We start from the raw sequence: 15,646 nt of genomic DNA on the forward strand, positions 1-15,646 counted from the left end.
TGACGGCCCCCTCCGTCTCCACAGTGCGGGTGTGGGCCGCACGGGCTGCTTTATCGTCATTGATGCCATGCTGGAGCGGATCAAGCCGGAGAAGACGGTGGACGTGTACGGCCACGTGACGCTCATGCGGTCCCAGCGCAACTACATGGTGCAGACGGAGGACCAGTACAGCTTCATCCACGAGGCTCTGCTGGAGGCCGTGGGCTGCGGCAATACAGAGGTGCCTGCCCGCAGCCTCTACGCCTACATCCAGAAGCTGACGCAGGTGGAGCCAGGCGAGCACGTCACTGGCATGGAACTCGAGTTCAAGGTGGGTGGGGAGGAACGAGTAGAGGATGCTGTGCTTGGGTGGGGGAGAGGGGGCTAAGCAGGAGACCGGAGTTCTTTCTCTCCACCCCATTAAGGGGACCAGAGGGTAGAAGGGCTGGTGTTGCCCTGCCCGCCATGGCCCTGCTAGCCCTCTGGCTGAGAACACACAGCCTGCCCCCCACCCAGGGAAATTGGGTCCCCAGATGGAAGCTGTCCTGATGTCATCCCCTCGTCTCCACAGCGGCTGGCCAACTCCAAAGCCCACACATCCCGCTTCATCAGTGCCAATCTGCCTTGTAACAAGTTCAAGAACCGCCTGGTTAACATCATGCCCTACGAGAGCACCCGGGTCTGCCTACAACCCATCCGGGGCGTGGAGGGCTCCGACTACATTAACGCCAGCTTCATTGATGGTTACAGGTAAACCTGGCCCTGGCCGCTACCGGGGCTCCGGTCCTGCATGGGAGAGAGCTCGAGAGACCCTGCCAGCCCCATGCAGTCACAGCTGAGGTGGAGAGACTCTTTAGATATGCATTTAACCGATGGCTGCTGGCTGGAACATGATCACATCTGTCCATCTTTCTCAGAGAAAAGCATCGATCTGGGCAGTTCTGCCCCCCAGGGGAGACTTGATAGCATCTGGGGATGTTTTTGATGGTTAAAATGGGACTTGAGAGAGGAGGGTTACCACTGGCATAGGGCTTCCCCGGTGGCTCAGATGGTAACGAATCTGCCTGCAGTGCAGAAGACTCAGGGTCAGTCCTTGGATCAAGAAGATCCCCTGGAGGAGGAGACGGCAGTCCACTCCAGTATTCCTGTCTGAGGAATCCCCATGAACAGAGGAGCCTGGTGGGCTACAGTGCATGGGGTCACAAAGAGACACGACTGAGCACTAACACTTTCTAGTGGGCAGAGGCCAGGGATGCTGCTGGACACCCCACTGGGTACAGAACAGCGGCCCATCACAATCATCCAGTCCCGAGCGTCAGTAGTGCCAAGATTGCTCAGGGCTTCTCAAAGGAGGGTGTTCTGGGAATGGGCAGCTATATGTAGCCCTAGAGGGGAGCCTGGCCTGAGCAGACAATAGATATTAACTTAATGCCCCTGGAGGGGGCGGAGAATGAAAGCAGAGATGCCTGCAGACAGTCCCACAGCTTCGTCGCGAAGTTGGAGTGAGTCCGAGGCTGGTGGTCTCTCCAGGTGCAGAACAGGATTCTTTGGGGGGTTGAACCAGATAGGGAGGGAGATGATGCTTGGGCCTGGGCCTCCCTGGGGCCCTAGACTCACCACTGCCACCGCCTCACCTCCCCGCTCACAGGCAGCAGAAGGCCTACATTGCCACACAGGGCCCGCTGGCGGAAACCACAGAAGACTTCTGGCGCATGCTCTGGGAGAACAACTCGACCATCGTGGTGATGCTGACCAAGCTGAGGGAGATGGGCCGGGTGAGCCAGGGACCATACAGGGCGGGGCAGGGCAGGGAGGGGCCGTGGAGGTGGGGTGGGGGCGGGGCTGACCACAGCACCCGCCTCCCCGACAGGAGAAGTGTCACCAGTACTGGCCGGCCGAGCGCTCCGCCCGCTACCAGTACTTCGTGGTGGATCCTATGGCGGAATACAACATGCCTCAGTACATCCTGCGGGAGTTCAAAGTCACAGACGCCCGGGTAAGTACAGGGACAGACCCTCCAAGGCAGCTCACCGTTCCCCTGGTCTGGAGAGGGCTTTCCTGGTTGGGGAGTGGAAGCAAACGCCCAGGAGTGAGTGGGCCAGCTGGACAGTCACTCCCACCACCGAGTAGGTGGGAGAGAGGACCATGACCCCGTGGTGTCCCCATCAGAGCACATGTCACACTGTTCACCGGGGGACATAGTCCAAGGCGATCATGTAAAAGGGAGTAAGTGGGGCCTTAGCTGGGAAGCAGCAACCATGGAGGGCAGCATTAGAGGGCTGAACGCAGGCTGGGGGAAAGGTGATGGGTTGATGGTGTCAAGTAGTGGCCGCTGTAGATGGGAAAAGAGTGGTAGACAGTGGGGGGTGGGGGGCAGGTGCTAGGAATTGGAACCATTGTATGGAGAGAGAGGAGAATGGAGAGAATAGATGGTGTTGGCTGGAGAAGACCCAGCGGAGGCACGTGGTGATGGGAGAGGGCAGGTATTAGATGGGGTCCGATGAAGACTGTTAGGTGACAGAGGATAGAAGTTAGTGCCAGAATTGGAGAATCCATGGGTAGAATGATGGGGCATGGGAATGTCAGTCCAGATGTTACCACTGGACAGTGAACCCTGGTGGGCAAAGCACTGCTGGTCACCGTGCTTGGGTAGTTCAGGATGGCACCACTGGGTGGGCTGAACGGGGGATTGGAGACTCAGTGAACATCACTGCTGGGTGATAGAGGAGGGTGGTAAACAGGATGGTCTTACATGAGAGGAGGTGGGATTGGAGACTAGAATGTCCAGGTAGAAGCGGATGGAGAATGCCAGTAGAGCGCGGAACCATGGCTTGGTGATGGGTTACCAGCGGTGGATGGAGAAAGGTGAGATTGGAAAGGGCAGGTGTTTGGCCAGTGGCAGATGGAATAAAATGAAGAGGAAACGATTTGAAGAGTAAAAGGAATGATGAACGTTCAGTGATAGACAGTCCTGTTGATGGTCCGAGAGAGAGGAAGGCGGGATCGGAGAAAGCATTAGGTGGTGGAGGACGGAGACCATCAAAATCACGTGGCATCGCTGGGCTGCAGCGTTTAATGCAGAGACTGTGAGGGGGGAGGTAAGTGGTGAGGGAGGGAGGGCGGGGAGCGTCAGTGGTCCTCACAGTGGAATGTCTAATGGTGCTTAGAGGGGAAGAAGGGTGGATTGCTAAGGATGAATTGTGGAAAGTGGTGCCGTTGGGTCATGATAAATGAAAGGCGGAAGAGAGCCATGATGATGGACCGCACGGCTTGGTAGTGGGAAGCGAGTATTGGCAAGATAGGTGGTTGAGTGGTGGGGATGAGGGTTACAGAGATGGACAGTTGAGTGGTGGATATGAGGATCCAAGAGGTTCAGTGGTGGGAGTAAGGATTAGACAGATGGATGGTTGAGTGGTGGGTTGAGGATTGGAGAGATGAGTGGTTTACTGCTGGGGATGAGGATTGGACAGATGGATAGATGAGTGGTGGTGATGAATGGACAGATAGATGGTTGAGTAGTGGAGATGAGTACTGGATAGATGGAAGGTTGAGTTTTGGGGATGAAGATTGGAGAAATGGATGGTTGAGTATTGGGGATTAAGATCGAAGAGGTTGAGTAGTGGCGATAAGGATTAGAGAGATGGGTGTTTAATGGTAGGGATAAGGATTAGATACATGGAGGGTTGAGTGATGAGTGGTTTAGTGGTGGGAATGAGGATAGGAGAGATGGAAGGTGATTGTTGGGGCTGAGGATTAGAGAAACGGATAGCTGAGTGGTGGGGATGAGGATCCAAGGGGTTGAGTGGTGCAATAAGGATTAGAGAGATGGATGGTTGAGTGGTGGGAATAAGGATTAGAGAGACGGATGGTTGAATGCTTGGGATGAGGATTGGAGAGGTGAGTGGTTGAGATTTAGATTGTACAGATGGATGGTTGTGTCATGGGGATGAGGACTGGAGAGACAGATGGTTGAGCGGTGGAAATGGAGAAAGCATCACCAGATGCTCAAGGATTATGAACTACCGTAAGTGGATGATGAAAGTTAGGAGGCAAAGGTATTGAGTACACAGGTAGAAGACGATGAATTTCCAATGGTGGCTGGTGGAAGATGGCGCCCTTGAGTGGTGAGGGATAGGAGATTATAGGGCTGGTGAGTGGCCGAAGATGATGTCCATGGTGGAAGGTGGTGCTGTTGGGAGGTGACAGTATGGGGACAGTGCTCTTTTACTCTAAGACGATGAGAGAGGAGGTTGCCAGGGAGATGGAGAATGGGTCAAGAAGGGCAGATGTTGGGTGTACCAGGGGACAGTGCAGAATGGAGGATGAGAGACAGCAATGGTGTTGGTGTCACTTGGGTCGTGGTGGATGGGTTTGGAGCTGCGCAGAGAGCAGCAGTCGGGGGATGGGGGTGAACGATTGCCATGTGAGATGGTGTTGCTGGATGAAGTTAAATGGTGAGGAGCCTTGGGTGGTACAGACGAAGTCGGAGCATCTCAACGAAAGATGGTGTGGGACAAGGAGGGTGGGTGGCAGAGGGTGAGGAAGGGTGGAGAGTGGCATTGGTGCAGCTTGTGTTGGCGAGGGTGATGCCACTGACCTTGATAATAGAACCCAGCGCTCTCTCTCTCCGTTCCAGGACGGCCAGTCCCGGACTGTCCGGCAGTTCCAGTTCACGGACTGGCCGGAGCAGGGCGTGCCAAAGTCGGGGGAGGGCTTCATTGACTTCATCGGCCAAGTGCACAAGACCAAGGAACAGTTTGGCCAGGATGGCCCCATCTCTGTCCACTGCAGGTGAACTGCCCGTAGCGGGAAGCTGAGTCTTTACGAGCACAGCCTTGGGCACTCCCGCTGGGGCTCTTTCCATCCCTGGGGCAGGGGGCTTCAGAGCAGGCAGGATGGCAATTGGGCAGCTGAGCCAGGCTCCCTCCCCACACGCCTACCCCCTGAACTCACCTACACACTCGCCCTGACAGCGCCGGCGTGGGCAGGACGGGCGTCTTCATCACGCTCAGCATCGTGCTGGAGCGGATGCGGTACGAGGGTGTGGTGGACATCTTCCAGACAGTGAAGATGCTGCGGACCCAGAGGCCAGCCATGGTGCAGATGGAGGTGAGGAGGGGGAGTTGCGGGGGACGGGAGGGCAGCCCAGCCTCATGCTGATGCCACCACCAGCCTCTGTTCTCTCCTCTGTGCAGTGGGCACAGCCACCCCCCACTCCCGGGGTTGTCAAGGGTAAAAGGTCCTCAGCCCCTCCTGCTTTGGCCTGACCCAAGAGTAAGCCGAAGGCCAGAGCTGAGAAGCGTCACTCGGAATGAACACAGAGGGGTCCCCTCTCCTGGCCCCAGGGACTCAGTGAGGTCCAGCTCAGCCAGGACCCTGGCAGGGGTCATGGATCCTGAAGCCAGGCCCAGAGTCCCACCATCATGTTGACAGTGGGCACCTTTGCTTGGACCACACCGTGTCTCCAAGTCACACAGCGGTTTGAAGTGGAGCTGGGATTCGTACCCCAGTCAGTCTCATCCACAGCCGTCAGAAGGGTCAGCAGTAGAGCTGAGTCCATGGAGGGAACAACTGGGTTGGGAGCACTGTACTTCCCTGTGCTCTCGATCACCTCATAAGCAGACCCTACTCTAAGCCAGAGTCAGAGCCCCGGCCGGTGGAGGGGGAGCCAGTCTGTGTCTGCACCCATTGCTGGGTCCGTTCCGCATCTGGCTTGAGACCCAGAAGTGGGTGGAAGAGCCCCCTCTGTTCTCACAGAGATACTCCAGGGATGAGAAGAGGGTGTGAGGGCGGGGGCCCAGCCTAGGAAAGAGTGGGGTCACTGCTTTTAGAAACCACCAGATCCAGAAGCTAGGTTAAATGCATCCATGAGCTCCCCGTCTCCAGGCAGTCAGAGCTGGAGTGGCAACCTCCCAGCCCCCAGGGGAGTGTCACAAGAGGCCGGGATGGCCAAGTGGCACCCTGCGGGCCAGCTGAGGACGGGGAGAGCCCAGCACAGGCGCAGGATCAAGGGGCGCAGCTGCTCTGCAGTGTGATGGGGAGCCCTGGGTCTGCAGAGGCGCTGACAGGGGCCCTGCCCTGACCCCCTCGCCCCCTCTCCACACAGGATGAATATCAGTTCTGCTACCAGGCGGCACTGGAGTATCTCGGCAGCTTTGACCACTATGCAACCTAAGCCAGGTTGGCCTGGCCCGACTCCACCGGCCCCTGCGCCTCCAGTGCCGGGTGGGCCCCCCGAGGCCTGGACCCCCCTCCGGCGGCCAGGGCAGGAGGTGGCAACCGCGTTTCCACAGCCGAGGGGTCGCCGGGGATGATGACGCAGCCCCTCAAGCCCCCCTGCACGGCCTCAGCCCCCTCCCTGGGCCGGGCCGCCGCCTTCAATACTTGGCACATTCCTCATTCCCTTCTAAAACAAGATTCCACAAGGAGAGGTTATGGGGTGGGGGGAGGGGGGCGGCAAGCAATCCAGGGGCTGTTCCCAAGAACCAGAGGGGGGCGGGGGCTGGGAGCTCGGCCCCTTGTCCTCCCTACCAGGCAGTCTTCCCGCCCCGCAGCCTGGGGGTCGCCGGGCTGGGGGGGCGGGAGTGGGGTGGGGACAGGAGTCAGCTTTCTTTCAGAACTCAGTGTAACTGTATCCGGTGACATTTCGTTTTGTTTTTGTTTTTTTTAATAGTGTATTTTTTTCATTTTTTTTTTTTTAAAGAAGAAACAAATGGGGGGGAAACAAAAACGATTTGACAGTCAACGGATTTAAAAAGAAAAACTTGGCTTATTCCTATTCTGTTCACAGACAGTCTGTTTTTTTCACCGTAACAGACGTTCTTGCGTGCCGGTCGTGTTCATGGGCCTGCGCGGGCTCAGGCTGCCCCTTGGCTTGCTTTTTTTTTTTTCCCTTTACCTACTCCAAAGGTGTGCCTCGCTCAAGAATAAGGCCTTTGCCTCCTGATTTTTTTTTTTTTAATTTTTTGCTTTTTCTTTTTTAATTCTCAAGACATATCAAGGAGGGTGAGGGTGGGGCAGTGGGGGAACTCGGGCCCACCAGCGTCGGTTGTCGAGCCCACAGGGTGGGCTCTACCAGGGAGGAGGTCGCAGCGACCCCCGCGCCCAGCAGCCCGAGCACCCCTCGCCATCTCCCACCTTGAGGAGAACTGAACACAGTCGGAGGTTCCCACTTCTCCGGGGGGAGAAAGAGGCCATAAGCTGCCCCAATCAGGGGCCCCTCCCCACCCCCCCGGGACCCTGGGGCCGTTCTGGGGCAGAAGGATGGGGTTCTGCCCCACCCCCACCCCTGAGCAAGTGAGTTTTTCTCTTTGTACAAGAGCAGAGCTGCTGTTGCTTTCAACACTGTTTATTCAAACGGAAGCAGCTGGGTGGTTTTCCCACCTCTGTGTATGTAGATATATCGACTTTGTATTAAAGGAAGATCGTCTGACCCCGGCCGCTGGTGGAGTCTTTGTCACCCCAGCCCCTGTCCATCCAGTCTCCTTGGGGAAGCTGGGAGCCTGGAGAACTTGAACACAGAATCCAAGCTCCCTGCAGGGGCTGCCCCATTGATAATAGTTACTCCTGTTGATAATCGTGACCCTCTCTGAGTATCTACCATGGGCCAGCCCGCTGAAGTGGGAATCTACCCAATTTATAGATGAGGTTCAGAGAGGGGCAGGCACCAACGAAAAGTCACACAGAGGTTTGAAGTGGAGCTGGAATTCGTACCCCAGTCCGTCTCATCCACAGCCCTCAGAAGGGTCAGCAGTAGAGCTGAGTCCATGGAGGGAACAACTGGGTTGGGAGCACTGTACTTCCCCGTGCTCTAGGCCACCTCATGAGCAGACCCTACTCTAAGCCAGAGTCAGACCCCCGGCTGGTTTGAGACCCAGAAGTGGGTGGAAGATTTCCCCTGGTGAAAGCATCCCCCCACAGAGATGCTCCAGGGATAAGAAGAGGGTGTGAGGGCAGGGGCCCAGCCTGGAAAAGAGTGGGGTCGCTGCTTTTAGAAGCCATCAGATCCAATGAATACACTTAGATAGATTTACCAAACCCTAAATTCTCCATCCTTAAAATTCTCAAACATACATGAAACATTTATGAAAATCAGCACTTATTTTAAAAAAAAATCCAGCACTGGAGATCATAAATCTTCAAGAAACGAATGTTAGATAACCTGATCTTGACCGCAGCAGTAGATTCTGCAATACTTAGCCTCCCCTGAAAAGGCTTTTAATGAGAAATTTTAAAATATGTTTTTAAATGAGGCATGAGTTAAGGAATCAACATAGAAGTGACACATTTTTGAAACTGAACAACTCAAATAGTACAAAATGTAACAAAACCCATGGGATGCAGCCAAAGGGGTGCATGGAGGAAATTTTATAGCCTTGAACATGTTGATAAAACAGATTCTGAAAACAAGTCAACCTTTAAAATATGTGAACCAAGTTTTCAATTCAAGTAACACTAATTGGGCATTATTGAGGTGGTTCTTGCATTGACAAAACTTTTCTTTAAAAACACCAATATAGACAAATCGTTGGCAAGTACAATCAAGAAAACATCCAAATCCAGAAATATGGGTGAATGCACATTAACTACAGATTGAGGCATTTTTAAAAATTGTGACATGAGTATCAGGGGAGAAAAAACAGGAAAGAGACAGCAAACAGAGGAATAGTGGGAGCTGTAGCACAGCTGGCATGGGGGAAATAAACCCTTCACTCCCTGGGCTGAGGTGGTGGGAAGACAGAAAGATGAAGAAACAGCAAAGGCCTATATTTAGTAGCTCTTGAGTTTGAATTCAAGAAGTAGTGGGAAGATGTCTTAGAAATAGAGGTGGGACCCAAGGGATAGAAGTCAGACTGTAACCCATCTGGTCCTACCTAAATTATCTAAGACTTCATCACAGGCTACTCTGCCCACAGAACTTCTACTCAATCCTCAAAGCCCAGTTCTAAAAGCTCCTCTAAGAAATCTGTTTCCTTTCTGTTTACCCAAGCCCACTGAATCTAAAGTGTCTGAATAGGATCTACCTTTCCCTCCTTGGAAACCAGAAAGAACATCTTCAGGGAAAGTCAATGTGACCTTCAGCTCTGATTCCACCCTTGGGATGGTCATGGCTCTAGTTGGAGGGTAGGTGGTGGCAGACAGAGATTTATCTGAAGACTTCCCGGAAGAGGGCCATAAGGAATTGCCTCAACTCACAGGAGTACCAAGACTCTAAGCATCTCCAGTTGTCTTGGCCCTGCTATAGGATTCCATAACATCCACCCCCATTTATTGAGCACTGACTGTATGCTTGGCTCATGCCGTCTCATTTAATCCTTCTGACAATGCACCAGTGGACAGATGAGAAAACAGAGGCTCAAATAGGTCAGGTTTCTTACCCAACATCTCACAGGTGGTAAGTAGTGTCACCCGGACGTGGGCCCAGTTCTAGCCTGTCCCCATTGTGATAATGCTAAAGTTCAAGGCGTCTATGGGCTCCTGACCACAGCATCAGCCCCAAGCTGGGAGGGACAGGGCCCCACAGCAGAGTCCCACTTTCCACCAAGGGTCCCTCAGGGACCAAAGCATCTGAGTGCTCCGTGGTGGTGGTGGTGCAGTCGCTCAGTCATGTCCAACTCTGAGGCCCACCAGGCTCCTCTGTCCATGGGATTCTCCCAGCAAGAATACTGGAATGGGTTGCCATTTTCTTCTCCAGGGAATCTTCCCAACCCAAGGATTGAACCTGGGTCTCCTGCATTGCATGCGGATTTTTTTTTTTTTTTAATCAACTGAGCCACCAGGGAAACCCATTCTAGTGCTCTAGAAAGTGTAAATACCCTGAACACACACTTTGTCCCTAATAACATCACTTTGAAACATTTAAAGCTAAAACACCCGTGAACAGAACTACAGTGATGCTGAATGCTAAACCTAACTCGGAGACGGAAAGACGAAGCTGACACGAAGGATCTTGAGATGACAATGCAGTGGCAAACTTTAGCAAACAGATGCGTCCAGGGCCTTATACCCAGCAATGAAAAATGTATGTTCTGTCTGAATACCCAGAGCTTATCACCAAAAAGGACCACAAATCGGACCAGAGAAAAGCTCAATGCTCAGACTTTACTTCCCAGCCACCTGTAACAAAATTATAAATCAGTGATGATATCTAACTTCAAATCCACATAGGTGGAAGGGTTCAAACAAATGAGTTAAAGATAAATCACACATGAACTACAAAGTATTTAAGTGAATGATAAGACTACTGCAAATGAAAGCCTTTGGGATGCAACCAAAAATGTACTCAGAGGTAAATTCAAAGTCTGTTTAATTTACTCAGAGGTAAATTCAAGTGTGTTTATGGAGGGAGGGAGAACACTCATTATAAGTGAAATAAGTAGCCCAAGGAAGTACTCAAGGGTATATGTAGCCTTATATGAATTTATGGGAAAAATAACTGAAAACAAACTAAAGCTTTCAACTCAGGCACCCACAAAAGGACAAACAGATCCAAGGAGCATCAAGAGGAAACATCTTTAGGACAATCAGGTATTAGTCAAATGGTAAACTACAGCAGTAACAACAAAATAATATAAAAATCTGGATTTTTTAAAAACACCCATAAAAGAAAACCTTTGGCACAAAGACAGCACAAATAAACATTACAGATGACAGAGGAACTAACAGCACTCACAAAGAAGTTACCTTAAAGGCTGAGCATATACTGCATATATGTAACTTCATACCACTAAATGTTGGACTTCGTAGGTGGCACAGTGGTAAAACAATCCACCTGCCAATGCAGAGGATGCAAGAGACGTGGGTTCAATCCCTGGGTCAGGAAGATTCCCCCTGGAGAAGGAAATGGCAACCCACTCCAATATTCTTGCCTGGGGAATCCCATGGACAGAGGAGCCTGGCGGGCTACAGTCCATGGGGTCGCAAAGAGTCAGACACGACTTCAGCACACCACTAACTTTCAAATGATAAAATATGGGGGAAAAAATCTAAGAAAGCAAAACCAAACCAAGTCGTTAAAAAGTGAATCATGTTCAGAAACACTGAAATGATGGTCAAAGATCTATCCCCCATACAAGGCACTTTCTCAGATGGTTTTTCAAGTGAGTTTTGCCAAATCTTCAAGAGAAAGATAATTGGCATCTTATAAGCTATGTCAGCTTGCAGAGGGAAAAAAGATAGTACTCAAAGTATAAAGGACAACTCAAGGTGGGCAGGGGGGAAATACATCTTGCTCATGTGCCTAGATTCAAAAAGGCTAAAAAACACTAGTAATGCAAATCTTGTTATTTAGTTGTCCAGTCATGTCTGATTTCTTTTGTGACCCTATGGACTGTAGCCCGCCAGGCTCCTCTGTCCTTGGGATTCTCCAGGCAAGAATACTGGAGTGGGTTGCCATTGCCCTCTTCCAGGGGATCTTCCTGACCCAGGAATTGAACCTGTGTCTCCTGCATCACAGGTGGATTCTTTACCACTGAGCCACCAGGGAAGTTCAATCCAAATCTAGCATCTCCTTAGAAGAAGAGGATGTTATGACTCAACAGGGAAGGATTTATGGAATGCAAGGATGCTTTAACATTAGAAAATCCACTCAAATAGAAGTTAGAATAAGTTGCTACCTCAGAGAGCAGATCTGCAGTATCTAATAAATTGAAGGTACTGAGTCAAGATACCTTGATTCAATAATTTCAGTCTTAACACATCTTACAGACACTTGTCTTGAGCAGATGTGCCAAGGAGACATGCAGAGGTTTGTCTGTCATAGAATTATTTGTAAAAACTGAAAAAAAAAATGTACACTGTATAATATTTTTATTATAAACAAGAAATAACAAAGCCTGGAAACTATTTTATAAAAGATTGGCATTGACTTAAATATCCACCAACAGGAAGTGGGTGTGAAGATGGAGAGAAAGAAACCCTCCTACACCACTGGTGGGAATGTAAGCTGGTGCAGCCACTATGGAGAACAGTAGAGAGGTTTCTTTAAAAACCAAAACTAGAGTGTGCATATGATCCAGTAATCCCACTTTGGGGCATATACCCAAACAAAACTATAACTCAAAAAGATACATGCACACCTACGGTCACAGCAGAACTATTTACAACAGCCAAGACATGGAACCACTTAAATGTCCATCAGCAGATGAAAGGATAAAAAAGATGTTATATACAGTAGAATGGGGGCTTCCCTGGTAGCTCAGCTGGTGAAGAATCCGCCTGCAATGCAGGAGGCCCCGGTTCGATTCCTGGGTCGGGAAGATCCCCAGGAGCCGGGCATGGGAACCCACTCCAGCATTCTTGGCTGGAGAATCCCCGTGGACAGAGGAGCCTGGCAGACTACAGTCCTTGGGGCTGCAGAGTCGGACACAACTGAGCGACTGAGCACACAGCACATACGATAGAATATTAGTCATAAAAAAGAACGAAATAGCATCACTTGCTGCAATAGGGATGGACCTAGAGATGATCGTATTAAGTGAAGCAAGTTCAGAAAGAGAAAGACAAACACCATATGATATCACTTACCTGTAGAATCTAAATTATGGCACAAATGAACATACCTAGGAAACAGACTCGCAGAACAAATGTGTAGTTGCCAATGGGGAGGGGTGGTTTGGGAGTCTGGGATTAGCAATTACAAACTATGATGCATAGGGTGGATCAACAGCAAGGTCCCACTGCATAGCACAGGGAATTACATTCAATATCCTGTGACAAACCATAGTGGAAAAGAGTATGAAAAGGAATACATATATGTATAACTGAACCATTTTGTTGTACAGCAGAAATTAATTCAATATTGTGAATCAAGTGTACTTCAATAACATTTTAAAAAATAGCCACCAGCAGTAGAAGTGCATGTGTGCTCAGTCGCTCAGTTGTGCCTGACTCTTTGTGACTCCATGGAGCCCACTCGGCTCCTCTGTCCATGGAATTTTCCAGGCAAGTATACTGGAGCAGGTTGCCATTTCCTCCTCCAGTGGATCTTCCTGACCCCAGGCTTGAACCCATGTCTCCTGCCCTGGCAGGCAGATTTTCTACCACTATGCTACCTGGGAAGCCCAACCACCAGCAGAAGAATGTCTAAAGAACTCTGTATGGTCACACAATGAAATACTACACAACAATGAATACAAAACAATTGGAAATGTACCACAATATAAACAAATCTCTAATACACTCATCAAAAGCAAGCAAATCACAGGAAGAAAAGTTAGTGTAACTCTATCACAGAATACTTTAAAACACATTAAGCAAATACATATTAGAGATAAATGCAAGTGGCAAATATATACAAACTCATCTATATGGATACTACTCAAAGCAATCTACAGATTCAATGCATTGCCTGTGAAAATCCCAGGGATTTTTTTCCTGCAGAAATGGCAATGCTAATCCTCAATACTAATCCTATACAGAACTGCAGAGGACTCTGAATAGTCAAAATAATCTGGAAAAGGAACAATAAAGTTGGAAGACTAACATTTCCCAATCTCAAAACTTACTACAAAACAACAGTCATCAAAACACTGTGATCATAGCATAAGAGCAAACATATAGATGAATGGAATAGAAATGAGAATCCAGAAATAAACCCATACATCTTTGATCTATAGATTGACAAAGGTACCAATGCCATTCAGTGAAACAAGAACAGTCTCTTCAACAAACGGCACTGGGACTGGATTTTCACATGCCAAAGAATGAAATTGGCCCCCGTGTGCAGGCACGCTCGGTCATGTCTGACTCTGCAACTCCACGGACGCAGCCCGCCAGGGATTCAAACCCACGTCTCCCGTGTCTCCTGCACTGGCAGGCAGGTTCTTGACCACTAGCGCCACCTGGGGAGTCAGACTGGACCGCACCTCACACCATGTATGAAAATTAACTCAAAACGCATCAAAGAGGGCTTCCCTGGTGGTCTAGCTTCCTGCCAACGTAGGGAACGTGGGTTTGATCCCTGGTCCAGGAAGATTTCACATACTGCGAGTCAACCAAGCCCGTGTGCCACAACTACTGAGCCCACATACTGCAACTACCGGAGCCCAGGCACCCAGAGCCCATGCTCTGCAACAAGAGAAGTCATGGCAATAAGTTCGCAAATTGCAATTAGAGAGTAGCCCCCGCTCTCCACAACTAAACAAAGCCCACACTCAGCAACGAAGACTCAGTGCAGCCAAAAACAAATCAATAAGTCTTAAAAAAATTAATTATTAAAGAGTTAAAACTATAAAACTCTTAGAAAAACTCATCTCTAAACAAATTCCGGATAACTGTTCCCTCTGGGCAGGAGTAAGGGGAATGCATTCAGCAACAGGCACACATGTAAATCCAGCTCGATATGTGTTTTAATTTTTAACTTGGGTGTTAAGGCTATGGTGTTCATTATATCACTTTTATATATCTGAAATGAGAAAATAAGAAATCAATCCATGGGGGGAAAAAGAGAGATAAAACCCCAAAGCTTTTGATTTAAAAAAAAATAAGCAAATATTCCATAATTTGATAAAGTAACTTGACAATGCTGAAATTTTAGAACAAAAGTTGGCAAACATATTTTAGGCTTTGCAGGCCAGAAGGTCTCTGTTGCAACTACTCAGCTAACCCACTACAGCACCTAAGCAACCACAGACAAAACACGGGGGCATGGCTGTGTTTCAATAAAACTTTATTTACAAAAACAGGTAGTGAACTGGATTTGGCCCACAGGCTATAGTGAGCCAGTCTCTGCTCTAGAAACACATCCAGTGAATTCAGAAATGACACAAGGAATGTCCATGATAACAATCATTTCATGTAATACTAGGGACCCCAGCCAATGCAATAAGAAATGACATACAAGCATGAAAAGAAGCAGACAAATATTTCATTATCATAAGAGAGAGGACTGCCTACCAGACAACTTGAACAAATCATCTTAAACTGTCCTGTAAGTAAGAGGAAAACCCAACAAAGTGCCAGTTACAAAGCCACCATGAAAAGTCATTGGCCTATTTCTGAAGTTGGTGCGGTTCAACTAAAAACATTTTCAGCCATGCAAAGCTCTGATCCAATTTCTTATCAACTGCTCAACCCTCTCATATTTAAACCTTTGTGACTAGCGACTCACAAGCCAGAAGATATGCAATTTTCCACACAAAAGAGAGGTCTGCCAGTCTCTAGCACTTTGCACTTGAACCTGACTCTCTCTCCCCCGACAAAGTCAGGCAGAGTTCATTTTCTTTCCTCTACCCTTTGTGAAGCCAGAGTTAGTTAGATTTCTCTCCCTGGGTTACAAATACTTGTTTGAGGGATGGGATTTTAAAAGTCTATTTTTGTATCACTAAGATATGCACAAGTATTATCTGGCATAAGTTAGCTTTAAAATACATATTTCAGAAAACAAGCAAAAAGAAGGAAATACTAAATAATGAAGTTAATGGATGAAAAAAAAAAAACAGGATATTTGCATAGTCTCTAAGTATCTCCATACAAGATCCTTTTTAATTACAAAGGGGAAAACAGTAACTTTACCACAGACAAACCTGGCTGCTGCTGCTGCTGCAAAGTTGCTTCAGTCGTGTCCGACTCTGTGCGACCCCACAGACGGCAGCCCACCAGGCTTCCCCGTTCCTGGGATTCTCCAGGCAAGAACACTGGAGTGGGTTGCCATTTCCTTCTCCAGTGC

At 49.3% G+C, this 15,646-nt stretch overlaps 1 protein-coding gene across 1 annotated transcript in view; it reads left to right on the forward strand.

Annotated features, from left to right (window-relative positions):
* PTPRS (protein tyrosine phosphatase receptor type S) overlaps positions 1 to 7,411 on the forward strand; it is a 110,933-nt gene extending 103,522 nt beyond the window's left edge. Inside the window, exons 31-37 of the mRNA XM_070793048.1 lie at positions 25 to 310; positions 551 to 729; positions 1,628 to 1,754; positions 1,850 to 1,975; positions 4,616 to 4,770; positions 4,953 to 5,088; positions 6,086 to 7,411. Coding sequence (XP_070649149.1) covers positions 25 to 310; positions 551 to 729; positions 1,628 to 1,754; positions 1,850 to 1,975; positions 4,616 to 4,770; positions 4,953 to 5,088; positions 6,086 to 6,154 — 1,078 coding nt within the window. The 3' untranslated portion in view covers positions 6,155 to 7,411. The remainder of the gene's footprint in view (positions 1 to 24; positions 311 to 550; positions 730 to 1,627; positions 1,755 to 1,849; positions 1,976 to 4,615; positions 4,771 to 4,952; positions 5,089 to 6,085) is intronic.
* Positions 7,412 to 15,646: the final 8,235 nt, after the last annotated feature.

Source organism: Bos indicus, chromosome 7, assembly GCF_029378745.1.
Source record: "Bos indicus isolate NIAB-ARS_2022 breed Sahiwal x Tharparkar chromosome 7, NIAB-ARS_B.indTharparkar_mat_pri_1.0, whole genome shotgun sequence".
Classification (NCBI taxonomy): domain Eukaryota; kingdom Metazoa; phylum Chordata; class Mammalia; order Artiodactyla; family Bovidae; genus Bos; species Bos indicus.